The following is a 22370-nucleotide window of genomic DNA, read 5'->3' as shown; positions in this document are numbered from 1 at the left end:
TCTCTGAGGGGGAAGGGCTGGAGAGAGAGGCCAGTGTCTTGGAATCCAGGGTCCCAAGTGCCAGGAGGGCCCTCAAGACCACCAGCATCCCCAGGACCAGGGTCTCTAGCAACCCCGAACAGCAATTCTTCCCATGACCTCCGTGAAAGGAGGTCTTGCCATGTGTCTTGCTGGCTTCAGCTACTACCTGAAAAAGCCATATTCCTGGAAGCCTTGGCCTGTTGGAAAAGCCCTCCCCACCAGGGAGTAGAGTGCTGCCTTCTAGTAACACCCCACTGGTGCCCACTCAGCCCTCAGCTTACGACCTCGTGCTCCCTGGGCCCACAATGGCCCTGCGGTTCTGTGAAGGCAGTGACCATGTCCTCTGTGGCCTGACCTCCTCTGGACCAGCACTCCTGCCTGTCAACACTGTCTCATCTGATGAGCTCCACTTCCCCTGACTGTCCCCTGAATGGCCAGGAGCCAGGAGACTGTGTCCCAGGCCTGGCTCTATTGCACACCAGGTACATGGCCTGGGACACATCTCGTGGTGGAAGATAAGGAGGCTGAATTCAATTTAGGCTCAGAAGTATCAGGGGACCATAGCACACCAGGCATCCCACCCATGTTCCTAAGGTCAGGGATTCCAACATTCCATCCTGACAAAAACAAAACCAGATGCTTAGCATTTCTAATAGATGCCTTTTAAGGGCTTCACTTGTGTTAAACTCATTTGATCCTTGCAACAACCCTACGATATAAGTAACTATCATTATTGGCAGTTACAAACAAGAACCCTGAGGCCCAGAGAGGTTGAGTACCTTGCCCTAGGTTATACAGCTAGTAAAAGGGAAGTGGGATTTGAACCCAAGCACTGGGGCTCAGAAGCCACAGCGGGACACCTATTTCTGATCTCCCTGCTTGAGGACACCGGATTGATACCATGTGCTCCCACAGGTCCCAGCATTCTGGGATTTGATGAGAACCTCCCAGGCAGGTCTCAGAGCCTGCTGAGGGTCTAATGATAAACTCTAGCCACGACCTTCTGAGAAGCTGTAGCAATTCCAAGGAGCTCTCTAGGTTTCTAGAAGAAAAACTACCACTGGGTACTTTCCTGTGCTGTCCACTACCGCAACACAACACGAGAAAAGACATTGCTTCTCTCCTCTATGGGGAGTCAGTGACCCAGCCAAGGAACCCCAGCTGGCAGGGAAGCTGAGGTCAAGGACAGATGGGGAAAGTCAGACCAGTTGACTTTGGCAGGTCCCCCAGGCCTGAGATCCTTGACTGTAGGAGAGGCAGCAGGTACAGAATGGCTCACCGGACTTTCCCCTCCTGGGGCAGCTCATGAGGGGGGTCTTCACACACCAGCCGGGACTCCCCATCCAGCAGGTAGGTGTAGACAGTCTCCTAGGACAGAAGGCACTTGTGAGATCCTACAGACAGCCCTCCTGGCTGCCCTGTCCCAGGGCTGATGCAGATCTGAGTGACAAGGTCACCGATCCTCTGGCAGTGGGTTCACTCCCCAGGTGAGGTCTAACTTGAAGCCAGGGTGGAAGAGCTCCTGTAAGCACCCTTTCCTCCTGGAGGGGTTCTGGGCAGGCAGTGGCCCATGACCCTGCTGGCTTTCCTTGTCTATCACCCCAAATCCAAAGTGCTGGGGAGAGAATCTAAAGGGCCAAAGGTGCAGACAAATCCCACCCACCCCTCACCCCGAGAGATTTCCCTGCTGTGACTCGTCTACGCCAACCATAACAGAGTGGTCAACAGAGTGATCCATCCAGGGCTGTATGTCAGGAGGGGCTCAGAATGCCCTGGAAGCTTCCCCCACGACCTCAGACCTCAGAGACACAAACAATTCTACAAGAAACCACACACTGTGACTCAAGCCAGAAGGACTTCCTAGAAGAGGTGATCTTAAACTAACTGCTGGGAAAATTAGACACATTTGGGGAATGGGTGAGGCATAGAAGAATGGCTTCTGGGCCTGGGCCGAGTCATAGATATGCGGTGTAAAGAGCACAGAGTATTTATAGAACTGGCAGTGGAGGTAGGGGGCACAGGAGGTGGCCTTGGGGTCAGCAGGGCCTAGAAACAGAGCTTCAGGGAGGCTGCTGTGAACCCTGAGAGATAGGAGCAGGTGCGTCTTTTGGAATGATGGTTCCCTAGAGTGAGATTGTCAAGTCTTCAGCTTGTCAGTGTGCCTTCCCCAAGGGCCCAGAGCTGTCTTGGCCTCAGTTCCAGGCCATGTTTTGGCAGAAGCTGTTGCCCTCAGTGACCCATGGGTGAAAAGCCACATCCCTTCCAAGCAGGACTGGCTACCCGAGGGTTCCACACCCAACTCAGCACAGCCTCAGTGAGCATCCCAAGGCCCTGCACTCTGGGTGCAGAGGGAGACACAGAGGCCAGGGCTGCCCAGCGGATGCCCTGGCCCAGCTAGGGGCCCCTGCATGCCGAGCTAAGTGTCTTGAGGGACACTGTTTTCTTAAGAGGGGATAGGAGTGCTCTCCTCTCTGCTGATGCTATCAGGGAGGGCTTCTGGAGGAGGTAACACTGGAGCTGGGTGTTGAAGGCCACCGGCAGTAAGTGTGGAATCCAGTCGAAGCCACTGCCCTTTTGCCACTGTGAGAGTCCACAGTCTTGCCGGTCACTCTGGTCTTTGGCTGCCCTCACCTTCCCAGCCCCAGGAATTGTTCCAGTCCTATTTCCAGAGAACCTGAGCCAGTTCATCGGTGGTGTGGGCTGGGGATGACAGGGCCTGGACGAGTGTGAGGGGCAGGCACTGGCCAGGCCTGGAGGCCCCCTGACCTCCAGGGAAAGGGTCCGGGCAGGGAGCTCAGGGATGGAGAAATCAGTGCAAGGGAGGCCTCTTCTCATCTGTATCCTGCCTCCGTCTGCTCCTCTAGTCGTTGCAGCAGCCTGGGAGGGGCCTGAGGGATCAGGCCCAAAGAGGTTAGGAGACACCCCAGCCCCAGCATCCAGGGTCACACGGAGAGCCTGGCCCTGACAGAGAGAGAGGTGGCTACCCTGGGGGTGGGGAGGCAGGGAGGACAGATCCTCCTCGCTTCCGGATGTCCCTCTGCCTCCCACCCCCTCACTCCCAGCCCTCTGGGTTAAAATTAGCCGAGTTTATTGGAGAGAAGGAGGGAACCATCGCAGACACATCAGCACCATCTGCATTCGGGGCTGCCTGCCACAATGGGTGCTGATGAGAGGGCCAGGTGCGGTGGCTCTCCTCCGAGGGGGAGTATGGAGACCCCTCCCCCAGTGCCCCCCTTCTCCCACTCCGTGGGGAGCAGAGACGCCTTCACATCCCTCCCTTCTCTGGGAGCAGAGCAGGTCTCCAATCTCCCCGACTCCCTGGGGGCCCAGCAGACCCTTTCCATCTCCCCACCTCCTCCATTCCCTGGGAGCAGAGCAGATGCTCTCCTCTCCCCTCCCTTCTTAGGGGGCAGACACTCTCATCCCCTCACCCTTCCCTAAGGGCAGAGTGGACCCTTCCCATCAACCCTCCCCCAACTCCCTGGGGGCAAAGAAGATCTCCCATCTCCCCTCATTCCCTGTGGGCAGTTGAGACCTCTCATCTACCTCTCATCTACCCCTCCCTGGGGCAGATCACATTTCCTATGTCCCTACCCCTCTAGCAGGGGTAGGGGAAGTGGGTGGAGGGAGGAGGGACGCCTCCAGGAGAGGGGGTGTCCTGAAACCCTTCCTGCAGTTAAACTACAGTTCCCCAAAGTCGGGGTCCCTTAGCTCATACAGGTCTCTTGGACAAGCTAAGGTAGACACGTCCCACTCTCCCAGGAACCTAATGGCCTCACCACCGCTGACTTCTAAGCCCCGAGGTCTGGGGATACAATTAATCCAGTGCTGGGCATCTATGCTGGCACAACAACCAAGCATCCTGCCTGTGGAGACCTAATTAGTCACCTTCTCCTTACCCCTCCCAGGGAAGCCTCCATGGCCACAGAGGGGCCCACCCTTGCAGATGCTGACCTGCTAGCCTCCCCACCCTCTCCTTTCCAGATGTTTCTCCATCCCAGGCCAGATGTTGCCTCAGTCCTATCCTTCTCTGGGAGGATTTATTTTGGGGCGCCAACACACCACCCACTTCCTACCAATTTCACGCTCAATAAAACTCCCTCATTAGCCCTCCTCTCGGGCTCTGAACTTCTAGAAGGTTTGAGAAGCCAGAGCTGAGGAGAGAGAATGGGGATGCTTAGGTGCCAAGCCCCATTTGTCCCTGTCATGCTGTGTGACCTTGGGTGAGTCACACACCCCCCCACCATCCCCGGGCCTCTGGAGATTCATTAATCAAGCAGATTCAGATATGGTGGACTTGCAAGGGTGGGGGTGGGGAGTCACATTTTGGCAGAGGCTGCCCTTGGCTGGGTCTGGAGTAGGGAAGAAGAGATTCCAGGCTCTGGGGACCCATTTGAGGTGTCTCCTCCTCCAAGAAGACTTCCATGCTCCTTCAGCAGTTTCAGACCGCCCCCATCACGAGGAACACAGTCCCCTCAGCAAGGCACTCTGGGCCAGACAACCAAGTGGGCCAGGTGAGCATGGGCCTAAGCAGCTGCCCTCCATCTGCCCTCAATCTACAACCATCTGTGGTGTTGGGATAGGTCAGAGAGAAGTCTAAAGGTTTCTAGAGGTCTTCTTGTCTAGCCTCCTATCTCTGGGCAGGACACTTCACCTCGCACAGACTCATTCAACAAAGCTGGGCCTCTCACTCTAGCAACTCCTGGACTTGGCATCAAGGAAGTTCTCCTGCACGTCTACCCTCAACTTCTTCTGCTACATATTCCAAAGCCCAGCTGACTCCACTGTGTTCTCACTATTATCCCAGGGGAATCCTTTCCATTATTCGAGACATGATCTTCCCAATTAAGCTCTAAGTTCCTGTCTTCCCGTGACATTTCAGAATTCCTATGCAAGTTCATTCTCTGGTACTTAGCTTCAGACCTTCTCTTTCAGGACACCCTCTCGGAACACTTACTCAAAACCTTCACTTCCCTACGAGAGGCCCTAGGTACAGGGCCCCTGATTCTTCCTTCCTTCCTTCTCAAATTTATGTGAGGTACAGCAAGGAGCTGGGCAAAGGTTTGGGGGCTGGGGGGAAAATGTGGGCCAAGGCACCTACCACTTTGGGGAGCACAGCCGAGAGGGCCTCCTTGACAGCCCGCCGGAAGCCCGCTATGTGGATGATGGAGCCCAGGCTCAGCAAAGCATCCTGCAAGAGAGGAAAGGGCAGTGAGGGCTTTTTCCAGGCAGGCCAGGGCAGCCCCAACGGCCCAGACAGCTAGGAGCACAAACTCCCCACTTAAACCAGAGCCCAAGGTTCTCAGACACTTGAATCCCAGGATCTTAAAATCTCAGAATTCAACAAGTCTTAAGGTCCTAGTGCATCCAGGTCCACTCGTCTTAGTAACGGGGGAAAGAGGCTCAGAGAAGGGTCAGGGACTTAGCAAAGTACTCACAGTACATTAAAAGTTTAAGTCTAGATTCACCCCCAGGCCACTTGTTCTTTAACCAAGGAAAATTCTAGCATAGTAAGGGAAGCATAACCTTCCGTATTAAAACAAAGCAAAATAAGCAAACCCAAAACCCTCCAATCTGAATCCTGGGTTGGGAGTAGTAACAGTCCAAGCAATGAGCCCACATGTGGGCCAGCCCCTGGCAGGATAGAGGAGGAAGGAGAAGCCAGCCTTGACAGCCTCACAGCCTTCCCATCCCAGGAACAGTCCTGTCCTTGGAGAGCCGGAACAGAGACAAGAAAGGTCCATGCTTCTCACTCTATTAACTTGGCTGAGCCGCAGGGATCAAAAAGAAAGGTAATGGAACAGGGGATCCAGGGCCAAGGCAGGCTCATGACTCACACCATCCACTCACCCATGCCCTCCCCGCTAGCCCTTGAAGTTCTTTTCTGTGGATGGCCGGGTCTGTGTTCAAAAAGCAAAATGATTAACCATAGGAGGAAGGAGACATGGCTTGGCCCCCATTCATATAAAAATGTCACGAGGTTGAGGGTCTTAGTGAACCACAAGCTCCGCATGAACCCATAGGGTATGTGTGGCTGGTAATAATTAAAATGCGGGAACTGCAGGCCATATTAATAAGGATCTGTTAACCCGAATAGGGAAGATGACCATTCCCCCACTTCTGCAGGTGGATTAGATCATCTCCAGTGCACTTCATCTCAAGTAAGGACAAGATGAGACTCATTCACAGGTGATCCATGTAAGGAGGGAACCGGAAACCAAGGCCTGCATGTGGTTGAGACTGGAGGACCTGGGGTTGCCCAGCCTACTGCAGAGCAGACCCATGGGTCTCCGTCTTTGACTCCAATCTCTCAGGCTCTCCTGAGCAGCAGGACAGGACTCTATGACCCCAGGGACAGGCTGGAGACTCACAAGTCTAAAGAAGGCTAGCCTCAGCCCAGTGGGATGAAGGTCATTTTTCTAGGCAGAGTCACACCACATAGAAAGAGGCCACCAGGAAAGAGGGAGGAGGTGAGCTGCCTGTCCCTAAGGGTGGGCAAGAATTGACTCAGGGCCCATTTTTCAGAGGCCACTGAGAGGAGTCATGCGCTGGGGTCCAGGAGAAGCCTGGGGTCCAGGCTTTAGCTACAGTATTCGGCCACGTGTCTTCTTGACTTCAGTCTTCCCCCTCATCCCTGTTGCCACCGAGTTCTGGATTCCCAGGAGTGGGCAGCTGCAGTGGACTTTCTCCCCGAATGCTCACTTCCCACTGCTCTCCCCGCACCCCAGCCTCCCACCAGCCCCTCCTGCTGCTCAAGGATGAAGACACATTTTGGTCACGGAAATAGATCTCTGCCCTTGGACATCAGAAGCTGCTGGTTCCAAACATTAGAATCCCCCCCACTGGATTAATTGTCCTTTAACCCTTAGGCATTCCCAATCACACATCACACGTACTCAGCACCCTACGCCAGGCCACACAGCTACAGACCTTCACTTCTCCACAGAAGCCCCCAGCACACCCAAGCCCATCCACCAGGCACACACAGAGGTTCACGCAGGGGCAGCCATTTCCTTCTGGCTTCGAGACACAGCAAGAGAGGAAACACAAGCAGGCACAGTGGGAGAAAGAGAAGCAGGCCTCCCACTGAGCAGGGAGCCCAATGCAGGGCTTGATCCCAGGACCCTGGGATCATGACCTGAGCCAAAGGCAGACGCTAAAAGACTGAGCCACCCAGGTGCCCCTCTGTGACTTTTCAGACTTAAGAGCAGGATGAAGGTGGGGACAGGGGGACAGCTGTGCAGACAACATACAGGTAGGCTACTGTGGTCTTTTGAAGTCAATTCTGCAGATTAAAAGAGGGGAGAAAGAACTCATGTCCCAAATGATCCCAAAATTAAGTCTGCCAACCCAGGGTCCTCAGGCTGTGGCTCCCAGGTCAAGGCCTCCTCAGAAGGTGGTGCTGGTTTCGGCCTGTTCCTGCCTGGAGGTGGGGCTGGGGAGTAGACAAGCAGAGCCCTGGGGCTCTTGGCCTCTGGTGCAGTTTGATGTGTGTACGCTGTGAAAGTTGGAGAAGAGCAGCCAAGGTGATGGAGTGAGCTCTGGTGCAGGGCCAGGGGGTGGGGAGGCTTGGGACAGCTTTGTTTCCTCATTTGACAGATGAGGAGACCGAGATTCAAAGAGAAGCAATGTCCCATTTATGGTCAGGCAGAGCTGGAGTCAGGCAGAGCTGGTTCGCAGCCCAGGTCTCCACCTCTCCAGCCCCGGTTGGTTGGTTCTGCCTCCAGCTCGGCGCCTGGCCCCCAGCTCCCTCCCCAGGGCCTTAGAGAGGAGAGTCTGTCCTTTGTTCCAATTGGTGGGCTCCTCTACCTGCCCTTTACTTGGATTGGGGGCTACCCTGGCCTGTCCTTTACTGGAATTGGTGGGTGCCTGTCTGGCCTTTCTTCAGATTGGTCAGCTTTCTGTGACTTTTCAGACTAAGGGCAGGATAAAGGTGGGGACAGAGGGACAGGAAAGGAAATTTGAGGAGAGTCCAGGCGGTGGCAGAAAGGGGCTTCACAGCCTTGGCCAGAGCTAGCTAGAAGCAGACATGGCCCATGAAGCCTGAGGCTCCCTGCCCGGCATCCTTCTGTCCATCTTCCTCCTGGCCTGGCCCTGCCCTGCCTGCCCCACCTGCCCCAGGAGTAGGGGTGTGGGGTGCAGGAACAGCCACTGGGAAGATCATTCTCATACCTGGCTCTCAGGGGCCTTCAAGCCCTGAATCTTACCCAGATCTCAAAGCAACTTCACCTCCACCGCATCAGCTCAGGAGAGGAAACGGCTCTGATCCCAAAGCCCAGGAATATCGGTGGGAGCAACTGAGAATGCGCATGCCTCTGTCCAACATACATGCCACACCCTCACACAAACATGGCTGCACGCAGATAGAAACACAACCCTATGTACAAGGCACACATGCAAATACTTAGACATGAGTGCACACGCGCGCGCACACACACACACGTGCGTGTGCGCAGAGGCCTAGTCTCAGAGTGGGGTGAAGGAGGTCACATTTCCTGCCCTCTCAGTTTTTTTGGAACAAACCTCAGTATAAATAACAACATAACCACCAGGCAATTTCCCAGACCCCAGGGGAGAATGTGTGGTGTGTAGAAAAGAGCGGCGAGGGGCGTCTAGGTGGCTCAGTGGGTTAAAGCCTCTGCCTTCAGCTCAGGTCACAATCTCAGGGTCCTGGGATGGAGCCCCTCATCTGGCTCTCTACTCAGCGAGGAGCCTGCTTCCCCCCCTCTCTCTGCCTGCCTCTCAGCCTACTTGTGATCTCTGTCTAATAAATAAATAAAATCTTAAAAATATATTAAAAAAATAAAAATTAAATTAAAAAAAGAAAGAAAAGAGCGGCAATTTCCAGGACTGTCCCAGACTGATGACAGAAACTGTGACCTTAGCAGGCCCCTTTCCTCTTCTGGGTCTCAGTTTGCTCCTTAGTAAAAACGGGTCCTTCCAGCTCTGCAACAGATAGTTGTAGAGTTTTGTGGTTGAATTCAGTGAGAATGGCTAGCTGGCTGGTGATTTCCTGCTTTCGCTGGCTCACTACCCACAGCTCTGTAGTTGGAGAGAGGGCCAGACAGCACCGAAGACACTGCCTCTCCCTGCCCCTCAACACTGGGCTTTCACTCCAGGTACCAAGAAAGGGGAGTCTGTTAGGAGTCAGGGCTCCTCTGGGGCCAGTTCTGTAGCTAGATCAGCATTTCTGCACTTGTTGATGTAGGAGGGGAGGGCCTTAGAACTAAGACCTTGGCCTTAGTTCTTCTGCTGTTTCCTGTGCAGGGACTAATGCAGGGACCATCTTGAAGGTCAGGGTCACTGTCACAGGCTGCACTCCTATCTTATCTTCATGAGTCTCTGTGTCTTTTCCCACCTCTTTAAACCCTCCTATTGCTCTCCCCACTGCCTGGGACCTCGAGCCCACCCCTCCCTTTCCGGAAGGAAGCCTCACCATGCCTCTTGGTGGCCTAAAAGAAAGTAGTAACATCAAACCCAATGGTCAAGTTCTTCCCAAGACTCAAGCTGTATTACAGGGACTGGCCATACAGACTGAGTTATCCAGCTCTACTTGTGCTAGGTCTCCTGTGTGGCCCGGGGGTCTCTCTGTGGGCCTTGGTATCCCCTTCTCTGAAGCATGGGCCTCCTTCAAGATCTTCAGGGTATTGGAGCCCCTCTCTGCCTCTTCCCTTCCCTCCGGGCTGTGTGTCTACCTTAGGCCCTGTCTCTTCCAACCTCTCTAAGTGGATCTCTCTTCTCTCCATGCCTCCCATCTCTGTCACAGGCTGCTCTCCTGTCACGTCTCCATGAGTTTCAAAGTCATTTCCCACCCCAAATCCTCTCTCCTCTCACTGGCTTCTCTCCAATTTCTCTCCTGCACACTCCAGCCCCCACCACTCCTATCTCTCCTATCCACTCCTCCCCCAAACCTCCAGGCAGTCCCCTTGAAAACTTGGGGAGAAGGCACCTGACCCAAGATGGGTACCCACAGAATGGGGGAAACCCAGGAGGACAGCCATGTTGGGAGAAATTGGGGGTGCCAGGGCAGATGCCATCTATACTCTTTTGCTTCCCGCCCCCTGTTTTGGTGATCAATATATAGTCTCTTATCTTCCTGAAGAATGGGGAAGGGCAAAGGAGGACTTATCCATTTCTGTGCCCAGAACTAACAGGCTGAGCTGCTGTGTCAGGGTGACTAACAGAACTCCCCTAAAAGAAGCCTCCTGAGGGCTCAGAGCATGGAAGCCCCCCTTTTGGTGGGGCCTCAGATCCTGGCCTGAACTCCCATACTCCAACCTTCCTCTGTGACTTCGCACAGCCCTCACAGCATGGCCCAGTCCTGTAGAGAGTCAAGTGTCAACAAAGAAGAACAAGAGGCAGGCCCTCCTCCCTCCCCTGCTCCCACCCATGCCTGTCACCTGCTCAAGGAGCCTGCTCTAAAAGACATTCACGCCTTAGATACTCCGAAAAGAGCTACCTGTGAGCTCTAGATCTTGCACTCCCAGACCTCCCCCTCAACAAGGCTGAGCTGGACCAGCAGCAAGAGAATAGAGGTGTGGTGATCCCTGGGAGACTTGATCTGAAGGAACAGGCAGGATGGAGACCCAAGCCCCGGTGCAGTAACGCAAACGTCAGAACCTGGCTTGAGTGGGCTGTCCGGCTTGGGGGAAGTGTTCTCAAACACCTACCGTGCTGGGGGGGGGGGGGGGGCGTGGCAGGGCACCAGGGGCTCTCAACCATCTGTGCCCACCAGCGTCCCCTGGAAGGTTGGCTACCATACAGTTTGCTAGCCTCACCCCCAAGTTTCTGGTACAGAACATCCGGGATGAGGCCAAGAATTGCCATTTCCAACAGGTTCAGAGCTGCTGCTGCTGTTGCTGGCCCAGGGCCCACACTCTGAGACCCAGGGGCAAACATAGCCTCCAATCCTCCTGCGAACCTGGGACCATTGTTTTGTTTTGCGTTACTGCTGAATAGTCGACATACACTATTACATTAGTTTCAGGTTACAACACTGCGATTCGGCAATTATATACCTTACAAAATGCTCATCTCGGTAAGTGTAGTTACCATCTGTCACCTTACTACCTTGGGACAATATTATGGGAGGTGCCTGCTTTGATCCTCCCGTTTGATAGGTGGGGAGAGGAAGGGGCGGGGCCTTGCTCAGGTGAGACCCGCCCAGTCCTCCCAGGGCTGCCTGAGGGGCTCCCGCCGCTTCCGCCTACTGAGAGGGACTCCACGCGGAGGGTCCTGAAAGAGGGGAGAAGCGGGGCTGGTGGAGGGAGAGAGTGAAGTGGGACAGAGGGGTGACATGGACAAAGGCCCCTGGAGCTCAGGAGCCCAGTCCTCAAGGAAAGTCCTGCCCTTTGCGGTCCTCCTCCGCCCTGCGCCCCTCAGGTCTCCGTCCTCTCTCCTCCTGCTATTTTTTCCCCTCCCCCTCCCCCCACCCCTCCTCCTCCCTCCTCCCGCCTTTCGCAGACTCCGGCTTCAGTTGTTACTCCAACAGGGCCGCGTCTCCAGCCTCTGAGCCACACTGGAGACACGTGCACTGTAGAATACACCTGAGCCCAGTCCTGGCGCCCGCCCCCCGCCGCCTCGTGGGTGCCCCACTTCCCGGATGGGCTTGGCCCCCGCATTGTGGGCTCTTCCCTTCCAGTATGGGTAACCAGATCCTCCACCCTTTCTAAGTCAGACTCAGCTTCTACTCCAAATCCTGCCTCCTCCAACACGCCCTCCAAATGTTCCAAGCCCTCCTGGATCCCTCAGGGACTATGTTTGGGGATGGATGAAGAATGGGAGGAAGGACAGATTTGGGGAGAGAAGGTAGGCTTGTGTGAACAGTTAGCTTTCTGGGCTCCTGACTCCCTGGAACCTCTCAATCCCTAGCACAGGGTCTGGGATCAGGAACAGAGAGGATAAAGGGACAGCCGGAAGGGGCAGAGGGAGGGAGGCAAGAGCTGAATGTGTGGAGGGCAAGACAGCCCTAGGAGGTGGACATCAGACCAAGGGGGGCAGGACAGACTCCTGGCTTCCCCACCTTCAACTGCCTTATTCACAGGACAGGGTAAGTAGAGACCTCTATCCTCATGACCCACATTCTCCGGGATGCCACAGCCTTCTTCCAGAGCCCTTCACCAGCGCCCCCCTCATCACAGCTGTCCCAGTCATTCTGATCTCCTGGTGCCTCTCCATCCTCAACTCAGGGCACAGCGAGGTTGTCACAAGGAAGCAGATAAAACTCGCTGAGAGTCAGGCATGCCGTAAGACAGAAGGCTGGGAAGGAGGAAAGGGTAAGCTCCCTATCCCCAAGGATGTGATAAGAAGAATGGGGGCAATGAGGTAAGGCCTTGGTGAACTTGGCCTCCAGCTCTGGGTTCCTTGACCCTAAATGTCTTCAAACCTTCCTCAGCCTTGCCCCTCACATGGTCTTCATAATGGGTTCAGAGCTGGACAAAGCCCATCCAAGAGTCTCTGAAAGGCAGACATAGTGGCCTGAGCAGAAGAGCATGGAGAGGTGTGACCCGTTGGGCTAATGCCAAGATAAGTCTCTCTCAGGAAATAATGACCAAAGGAATGGCTGGATACACGAACGAATAAACCGATGAACAAATGAATGAGTGACCAAATTCCCTTCTCTGGGTCTCCCTCCATGAACTTTCCCAGGCAGATCTGACCCTGACATTCACTGTCCTGTGCTCCCCCCAACCAGGGCATGGCATGCCAGATACATTGCCACTAGTTCCCATCTGGTTCTCCCAACAGACTGGGAGTTTTTAGAGGCCAGATGTTGTGTCCTGTTCCTCCCCAGTCCCCAGCTTCATCCAGCCCATCACAGGTGTCAGCAGGTATTTGCTGAGCTATAAAATAATCAGTTGGACTTCTTAGTGCCCAGAGCCTTTGGGCTGTGAGGGGTACATTCCATCACCAAGGAGATGGCTGGACCCCATAACCTCTGGAGGCTCCCAAGCCACAAAGACAGCTGAGAGCTCTCAACATTTCCCAAGTCTCTCATAGTGACTGTCTTAGAGAAGGAGCCTGAGGAATGAGGGTGCCTTCTGCTGAGAGCTTTTGGAAGACTTTCCAAGGCAACTTCATGGGCCAGGGGGTTCTTCAATGCTTTAGGATCATCTCCCAGAACAGAAGGGCCGGGGACAACATCTCAGGATGGAAGCGCTCTTCCCTGAGAGGAGCACTATCACTATCAGCTTCTTTCATGACTGACATCACCTCTTCCAGGCGGCCTTCCTGGATGGGTCATCTGTCTTCCTCCCAAACCTCCTGAGAATTCCTGCAGCACCAGTGTCTAGAGGGCCGTAGGTCTCAAGAAGCCTAATCCCCAGCTTGATGGGGGTAGCTTAAGGCCAGGAGAGGTAGGAAAGGACTTGCCCAGGGCCTCACCTGGAATCAGGAGGCCCATGGTCCAGCTCCGGGCCCTTCAAGACACACTAGGCTCCCTCCCTTCTGAGCACTGTTTATTTTTGGAGTCCCTCCCATTCCCTGTTTGGCCAGGAGATGGGCTGAGCCCCTCAGGTGTGGGGTGGGGCTGGGTGTCTTCCTCTAGGCCAGGGGCAAGTCTTCTCATCTCTCTTTCTGTGCCAGACACCATGCCCAGAGTGGGAGGTGAATACTGGATGGCACCAGCCTGGCCTAGGGTTAGTGTGGGCCTCCAGAGGGCAGGGATGAAGGGTTGAGCTGGGGGCTGCTGATGGGGGTGGAGGGAGAGTGAGCCCGGTAGAGCACTGCCCCCCCCACCCCACCCCCCACCCCGGGCCCGGGACAAGTCAGAGAGCACAGAGCAGCTGCCACAGTCATCGAGGCCTGCCTTGGGGCTCTCCCTGACTCTGTCCTAAGCTCTTTCCCTGCCTTTCAGCCTCCCCAGGCTCTCTGTGTTTGTCCCTCTTACTGTCTGTCTGTTCTCTGGTATGTGTTTCTCCCACAGTCTCACTGCTGGTCCCATGACTGTATTTGGCTCAGTCTTCAGGGCCTGGCTCTTCCCAGCTGTTCCCCAGATCCCAAGGCGGGGTGGGGGGAGAAGGGGGGCAGATGAGGGTATGAGAAAGAGACTGGGACAGAGACAAGTTCAGAGGCAACGGGATAGACACAAGACAAGGAGGGGACCCTGGGGACAGGGAGGCTGGGCTGGCCAGGCGTTATAAAGCCTCCCCAGCCACTGAGGGGGAGACCCTGAAGACAAAGTCAGAAATGGAGGGAAACTAGGGTCAGCCCTTTCCTTCTGCACTGGCTCCTGGCCGCCCCCCTTCCTTCTCCCTGCCCCTGTAGGAATGTGTGAGCACTTTCATTGTTCCCAAAAATAGTCCTCCTTTATTGGGGGTTGGAGTGAGGATTCTTCTGGGCTGGGTTCATCTCAGGCATGCCCCTGCCTCTGGGCTCCATCTACTCTGTGGGGCCTCTCTGAGCTACCCCAACCTTTACCTGCAGTGCTTTGTTAAAACTGTAATCCTTGGGCACCTGGGTGGCTCAGTGGGGTAAGCCTCTGCCTTCGGCTCAGGTCATGATCTCAGGGTCCTGGGATCGAGTCCCGCATTGGGCTCTCTGCTTGGCAGGGAGCCTGCTTCCTCCTCTCTCTCTCTGCCTACTTGTGATCTCTGTCTGTCAAATAAATAAAAAAGTCTTAAAACAAAACAAAACAAAACTGTAATCCTTCTTTGAATAAGACTGCCATGGCTTCTGGGCACAGTAGGCTCTGAGCTCCCAGGCCTGTTGGGAGCTCTCTGTCAAGCGCTCAGCATCTCACAACGGGGCCACTGCCTATTCCTACTAGCTCTGATGCTCTAGCTTCTACCCAACTCTCCCAGCCTCACTGCCCCCACCCTTGCCTTCCTCCACCTCCAGGCCTCTCTCCCCCTCTTGTCCTTCTAGGTCCTGCCCTGGTCTGCTCAGCTCCTCTGCCTGGCTCTGTCCTCTAGCACTCACTACTCTCATCCCCACAGCCCTGCCCTGCTCCCCTCAGCAGCTCAACAAGGGCTGGGCCCCAGCAGATCCAGGCTCTGAGGTAGAGGGCTTCTCCAGGGAAGCGGCGGTGGGTGAGAAACACGGCAGGCTCTGGGACTCCGTGCCGTGCCCTGAAGCCTGGACCCTACTGGTCCCCTCTACCTCTTGTATCCCGCTTTTGTTTCTCTTCTGCACCTTAAGCTTGGGATGTCTCTCTCTCAGTTTCAGTCTCCATGGGGAGGCCAGTCTAGTCTCATCTCCTCCCTGCCTCCATTTCTTGGATGGGGGAACCTGAGCCCCAGAGAGGGAAAGTGATGGGGGCCTACAAGCTTATGGAAAGCTGGCCACAAGCCACAGGTCTCAGTCACTGCAAAATCTTGCAGTGGGGCTTCAGAGGGAGCAGCCAGCCCTTTACACGACCCAACACCCCACCGGCCCTGCCCGGGGCGGGCAGTCTGGCAACCAAAGTTATTTGCCTTTGGAGGGCCCAGGAAGCCAGAGAACAAACATCCGGAGTCTCTGGAACTTCTACCCTCTCTCACATCCCAAGAATCCGGGAGCCACCAAGCGGGTACACCAGTGTGCGTGTGCACACACACACACTCACACTCACACACACACATACATACACAGTCCAGGGCCGGGTAACATGTGAGCCCAGAAGATCTCTTGGGACTGTGAATCTGAGCAAGTCCCTTGGAGCCCCAAAACCTGGGTAAGGAGATGATGAGTCCCACCCCCAGCTTTATATTAATTTTGTCTTGGAAATGAAAATCTCTTTGGTGTGACTTCTCTGATTGCAAAATTCTGGACGCACTCATCAGAACTGATACACTCATCAACATGGATCTTTTCGCTCACTTTATGGGCAGCTCCCACTTCGCTGGTGCCCTAAGCACGAGTGAGGCCTGCCCGTGAGCCGTCTGGAACGCGTGTCTCTACAGGCCGCCACGCGGACTACGGCAGACTACACCCGTGGGCCGCTAGAAGAATGTCTGGGTGAAAACCCACGGATCCATGATTCTGTGAGAGAGTGTGTGCGAGTGTGAATGTGTGAGTGTCCCTATGTCCACATCTGCGCCTGAGCGATCTGCATGTGTAGGGCACCTGTACACCCACCTGTGTGTGCCCTGAGCGTGAGCTGCTTTTGTCTCTGAATGAGTGTATGGCTGAGAGCCCTGGTGTCTTACATGTGGGGAGTCTGATTCTCAGCCTCCGGTGCACCCTGCTCCCCTCTTCAACCACCCGTGCCAGACCAGGGCTACATCCCTACCTTGCCACGTGTCCTCTATGTGGTAGTGGACAAATCTTTTAACCTTCCTGGGCCTTCTCCTGGAGCTGCTGGGAGGACTACCATTGCACCATAAATGTCCTGCCCCAGAGGGCTCCCAGCTGGGGGCAGGGCCACTTCTGTGTGAGTTAGGAGAGGGGTGGCCCCAGCTCTCTGGCCACTGCCACCCTGAGGGACATGGACTGGTCGGGGAAGGCAGGCTGGATGTTGGCAGTGCCCTACTTCTGTGGGAGCCCCTGTGCCAGGTCTCAGGTGAGGTTAGAGGCCATGGCCCAGCCAGTGAACCCAAAAGAGCAGCTTCCTTTCCTCAGCCCCACTCCAGGTGTGCAGCATGGGACTAAAGGCTGTCTGACTCTGGACTGGGGTGGCCAAGTTCCAGACGAGGCTCTGAGGACACCCATCCCCTCCCCTCCCCTGGGGCCCTGTTCCCTTGATCCACCCTCCTTCTCCAAAGCCCAAAAGAAGGCCTTACAGAAGCCGTGGGCAGGGTGGGCTCACTATGCTGGCACTTGGAAACGAGCTAGGCTGACCAGATGCTCAGAGACACGCCCCCCTCCCATTATCAGAGAGGGAAACCAAGACATGGAGAGGGCCAGGGACCCTCCTAAAACCTCTGTGGAGGCCGTTGGGGAAACCCCAGCTTTGTACTCTGTTGGCTGCTGAATGGAGTTCAAGGGAGTAGGCGGGGGTCCTGAGAGACAGATACAGATGCACCAGTGCCCTCAGCTGTGGGTGTGGACCTCCCAACCCAGCCCCACTCTCCCCACCTTGGCCAGATCCCCTACTGGTGTGATTAACCAGATTATAGGGTTTTTTCTTAAGCAAATTGCATTGGCCTAATTGAACGAGGCTGCAGGAGCCTGGGTGGGAGGCTGACAGGGGTGAGGGATGGCGGGAGCTGGGGAGAGGGTGGGTTGGGAGCAAGTCGTGGGAGCAGGCCAAGCAGGGGACAGAAGGAACAAGAGAGGTGTAGAGGAAGGCTGTGGGCACAGGAGGACAGGACATCACTCATTCAGCACACCCTTTCCGCACACCTGCAATGCTCCCGTCATACTAGCTGCCTGGGCACTGGGAGGAGTGCTGCTCCCCTAAAGACTGCCGAGCCACTGCTCAGTGCGAGGTACCGCGTTCTCTTAAAAGCACTCTTTCGTGTCATCCCCCAACATCTACATTTTATTCTTAAGAGGATTGAGGCTCAAGACATGGAATGACTTTCTAGATGTCAGAACCAGACAGCACTGTCAGACACCACAGCCCTTGCTCTTAGCTGGTCCAGGCTCATTCTGCCAAGGTGTTACCATCCTGGGGGGTTCAAAGAGAGGAGGAGGCCTCACACCGACTCACACTTGGCCTAGACCCCACTTCCGTCCATGTTGGGCACTCCTCCTTATCTCTGCTCTGGTGGCCAGCAGCTGAGGCTGGGGCAGATCCCACATGGATCGCACGCCCCCACACAGCCCATGGCACACCCACGGCCCCTCTCACTCCCAGTGTCCGGGTCTGTGTCACACTCATCACCCCTGGATGACACAGAGACAGGATCGCTGTCACTTTCGCATGGCATGACTCACATACTCAGTGACTCACAGCCATTTCGTGGTTTCCACAGTGTCATACATCACTGGGTGTCACGGGGCCACACACAGTGGTACTATCCCTGTGCCCTCACTCAGGGTGGCTCATCCCCAGTGTCATACATCATGTCTCCAGTGCTCCACAATGTCACCTTCCTGTAGTGTCATGTGCACACTTCCAAGCTGGCTGTGAGTTGCACCATCACATTTCAGCATCACCCAGGACCTTCTGACATTGAAAAAAAATTCCACCTTTGGTGAAATGACATCATGTCTGAGATTTGCTTTAAAACACAAAGCAACTGAGAAAAGATATTGCAAATCGTACATCTGATTAGGGGTTAGTATCCAGAATATATAAAGAAGTCCTACAACTCAACCACAAAATAAACAAACTGATTTAAAAATGGGCAAAGAACTCGAAGAGGCATTTCTTTAAAGAAGATATACAAATTGGTCAACAAGCCCATGGAAAAATGCTCAACATCACGCATCATTAGGGAAATGCAAATCAAAGCACAATGAGATATCACCTTTCCCCAGTCTTCCATCCATTAGGATGGCCATGGAGGAAGGAAGGAAGAAAGAAAGGAAGGAAGGAAGGAAAAGAGGGAGGGGGAGGAGGGAGGGAGGGAGAGAAAAAGAGAAAGAAGGAGGTGGTGGGGAAAGGGAAGAGAAGGGAAGAGGAGAGAGGAAAGAAGTGTTGGCAAGGAGGTGGAGAAATCAGAACTCTGGTACGCTGTTGGTGGCCATGTAAAATGGCACAGCTGCTGTGGTAAACAGTATGGTGGGTCTTCAAAAATTAAAAATAGGGCGCCTGGGTGGCTCAGTTGGTTAAGTGTCTGACTCTTGGTTTCGGCTCAGATCATGATCTCAGGGTCATGAGATCGAGCCCCATATTGGCTCTATACTCAGTATGGAGTCTGCTTGGGATTCTCCCTCTTCCTCTCCCCCTCCCACTCATGTTCTCTTTCTCTTTCCCAAAATATATAAATAAATACTTTTTAAAAATAAAATTACCTATGATCCAATAATTCCACTTCCGGGTATATATCTAAAAGAATCAAAAGCAGAATCTTGAAGAGGTGCTTGTACCCCTACATTTACGGCAGCATTATTCACAATAGCCAAAAGGTGGAAGGAGCCCAATGTCCATCGATGGATGAACGGATAAACAACATGCGGTCTATAGAAACAATAGGATAGTACTGAGCCTCTGAAAGGAAGGAAATTCTGACACAGCTGCAGCATGGCTGGACCCGGAGGACATGCTGCTGAGTGAAATAAGGCAATCACAAAAAGACAAAAACTGTATGGTTCCAGGTATCTGAGGTACCTAGTAACCAAATTCCTAGACAGAAAGTGGAACGGTGGTTGCCAGGGGCTGGGGGCACAGGGAGCTGTTTGAAGGATATAAGTCTCAGTTTAGCAAAATAAAAAAGTTCTGGAGAATGTGAACGTATTTAACGTTACTGAACTATACACTTCAAAATGGTTAAGATGGGAAATTTTAGGTTATGTATATTTTACCACAACTAAAAACTAAAAAATAAAATACTTCAGGAAAGAAAAATGAAAAAAAAAGGGGGGGGGGCTTGGGTAGGGTAGAGAGGGATAGATGAACTAAATGTGCCCAAATCTTGGTAACTATTAGATTTGGGTGATGGGTATATGGCAAGTTTTTACTCTCTCTACTGTTGTATGTATTTCAAATATTCTATAATTTAAAAATTTTACTCTCCTTTGACCTCACACCTCCTCCAGTGATCACGCCCCTTCTCCACATCCCTTGGGGCCAAAGGTCTCCAAAGTGTTGACTGTGCTCTGTCTTCACTCCCCACTCAGCACCCACCCAGGCCGGCTGGCTTCAGGCCCCACCCGGTCACTGATGTGGTTCCTGTTGGGCTAATGCTGGGCCCAGTCCAGCACGGTCTTCCCTGTCCACCTTCCCCGACGCGCAGCCACCTCCCTCCCTCTCCGCCCTCTCCTCTCCTGTGGCTCCACCCTTCAGTATCCCCTATAACCCCTGTCACTCCTCCCCTGTCTCTGGGCTGCTCCTCCTCACCTCCCAGGCCTCTAGATGATGGAGTCTGGGGACCTGCGGCTGGGGCGTGGTCCTCAGCCCTCACCCCTACTCTCACCGTGCTCTCGCCCTAGGTCATCCCAGCCACATTAGCCACCTGCCAAAGATATCCCCAGTTTGACCTCTGCTGCTGAAGGTGAAGGGACACCTTCACCTGGATGTCTGACTTCCGTCCAAAAACAGATCTCTCCAATTCTGCCTCCTTGCCCTCTCTCAATCTCCTAACCCTGGCCTCCCCCCAGTCTTCACCCATCTCAGTAACGTCTCCACCGTCCATCACTTGGCCCTCAATCCAGAAACCTGGAAGCCATCCTCTGCTTCTCCCTCTGGCTCATCGTCTCATTCATTAGCATGTTCTGTCATTTCAACCTCCCACATATCTCCAAAGTTCATCCATTTCTCTCAACTCTTCTGCTGTCCCCTGAGCCCCAGCACCACCATCTCCTGCCAGCGTGGCTGCCGTGGCCTCCAACTTGTCTGTCTACCTCCTCTGTGCCCCTCCAACTTGCCCACCCCCTGAACAACTCAGCAGCCAGAGCAATCTCCAAATCATGCATCAGACCATGTCACTTCCCTGCCCGGACCCACTGGGGGGTCTTCCTGGGACGGCGTCATACACAGTGTCGTGTGATTATACTTCACATCATCATCAGCCATGACACACAGCATCACACGTCCAGCATCGGGCTCAGAGTGTCCCGCAGCCTCACGCACAGGGTTTCACACTTGGCATCACTCCATGTCACACCCTTGGCAACGTGCTCAGCGTTGCTGGATCCCATACGCTTGGGGCACACACTTGGTTTCACAACTCAGTGTCAGACGGCTGAGCCCCAAGGACCACACCTGTTATCACACCATATCACCCATCTGTGTTTACATATTCGCTCCTCATGGTGACACACCCTCAGTGTCGCATACTTGGTATCATTCAGCATCACACAGTCCATATCACACGGGATCACAGTGTCACGGACTTGGTGGCACATCTCCGGCCTCATAGTCTCTGAGTGGCACCACACACTCAGTATCACTCTGTGTCACACGCACGGTGTCATGCTCTGACTCACTCATTCCCCACAGGGTATCCCATGACAGAGGACGCACACTGGATAACACACAGCATCACATACTCAGTAGAACACCCACTGCCCTCCAGTCCATGTCTTGGTTTCCCCCCCACCCCCACCCCACTGGGCAGAATCACCAGAACTGCTGCCCCATGTCAAGGCTGTTTCCTGTTGTTGTGCTCAGAGTCCTTAGCCTGCTTGTTCCTTCAAGGATTTCCTGCTGTCAGGGCCCCAGTCAGGCCTGGCCCAGCCTGGGATACTGGCCCCAAAGCCCAAGAACCAGCCAGCGGGAAACCTGGGCCCTCTGGGCCCACCCCGCCCCATTCTTGTAGGACCCATGGAATTTTCCCTCACTCACTCAACCTGGATTCCCCATGGGCCTAGGCTTGTGGTGGTTCTACTAAAAGGTGGCCTCTGGGCCCTGTTTCACTCCCAGGGTGCCCAGGAAGGGGACACTTGGGCAGTCTGAAGAGGCTGTCTACCTCCCAACATTTTGGGAGAAGACCTTAACTGGTCTATGGGGCTCAGTCTGAAGCTGCTGGGAGGCGGAGGAGAAGGACAGAAGGTAGAAGGGGAGGACAAGGGGTTAAGGGGTTAGAGAATTAGGGAAGCCTTCCCAGAGGAAGCCAGCTGAGCGCTAGCAAATACGAGGGCAAAGAAGAAAAGGCAACCCGGGTGGGAGCCCCAGACAGGAGCAAATGTTTGCACGTAGAAACTGGGAAGCAGCAGCACGCCTGGAGATAAAGACAAGAACATGGGAGACAGGTAGGTTGTGTTGTAGGACTTGGAGAAAACAGGTTTCTCTCCCACCCTTCCCCCTCCCCCCACTCCAGGCTTCAGATTCTGGCTCCAAGAGGAGCCTGGGGCACTCCCTTCCTGGCCCCGACTTCAGGCCACATAGACTGCCCCCCATGGGCGGCTGCCAAGCCCCCTCACCTCCTGCCCCAGGCCAGCCTGCAGGAAGGACACAGGGAGGCCAGCACACGCTCCCCACACGGCCTGAGATAAATATTTCCCAGGAAACGGAACTTGTTCTCTCAGTGTTTACAGCCAAGACCAGGCCGGGCGGGGGGGCTGGGGTGGGTAGGGCAGGGGGTGGGGGTGGGGGCCCCCTGAGGAACCTCGTCCTGGGGCTCACAGCGTCGACCCCAACACTGCCTCGGACCCGCTAGGCACCTCTGAGCCAGTCTTTGCCTCTCTCTGAGCTTCCATTCTAAGCCCTCACAGGGGCTGGACCTCCCTCTGGTTTTGGTCTGCCCAATGCCTGGCCCAGTCTGAGCTTGGGTCTTTTCTGGGTGTGAGTCCCTGGTACTTGACACCTCCTCCTTTAGACTAGGCTTCTCTGATTGTAGGACCTATGTTCACCCATCTCCGTCTGGTCTTCGTTTGGTCAG

General features: G+C 54.5%; 1 protein-coding gene across 1 annotated transcript in view; it reads right to left on the bottom strand.

Annotated features, from left to right (window-relative positions):
• The window catches only part of PDE2A (phosphodiesterase 2A), a 63727-nt gene that overhangs the window by 26052 nt on the left and 15305 nt on the right, over nt 1–22370 (bottom strand). Inside the window, exons 2-3 of the mRNA XM_044258604.1 lie at nt 5123–5212; nt 1301–1389 (exon numbers count right to left, since the gene is read on the bottom strand). Coding sequence (XP_044114539.1) covers nt 1301–1389; nt 5123–5212 — 179 coding nt within the window. The remainder of the gene's footprint in view (nt 1–1300; nt 1390–5122; nt 5213–22370) is intronic.

This window comes from Neovison vison, chromosome 7 (genome assembly GCF_020171115.1).
Source record: "Neovison vison isolate M4711 chromosome 7, ASM_NN_V1, whole genome shotgun sequence".
NCBI classification, from domain to species: Eukaryota; Metazoa; Chordata; class Mammalia; order Carnivora; family Mustelidae; genus Neogale; species Neogale vison.
This window is presented reverse-complemented; position numbering and strand designations above follow the sequence as displayed.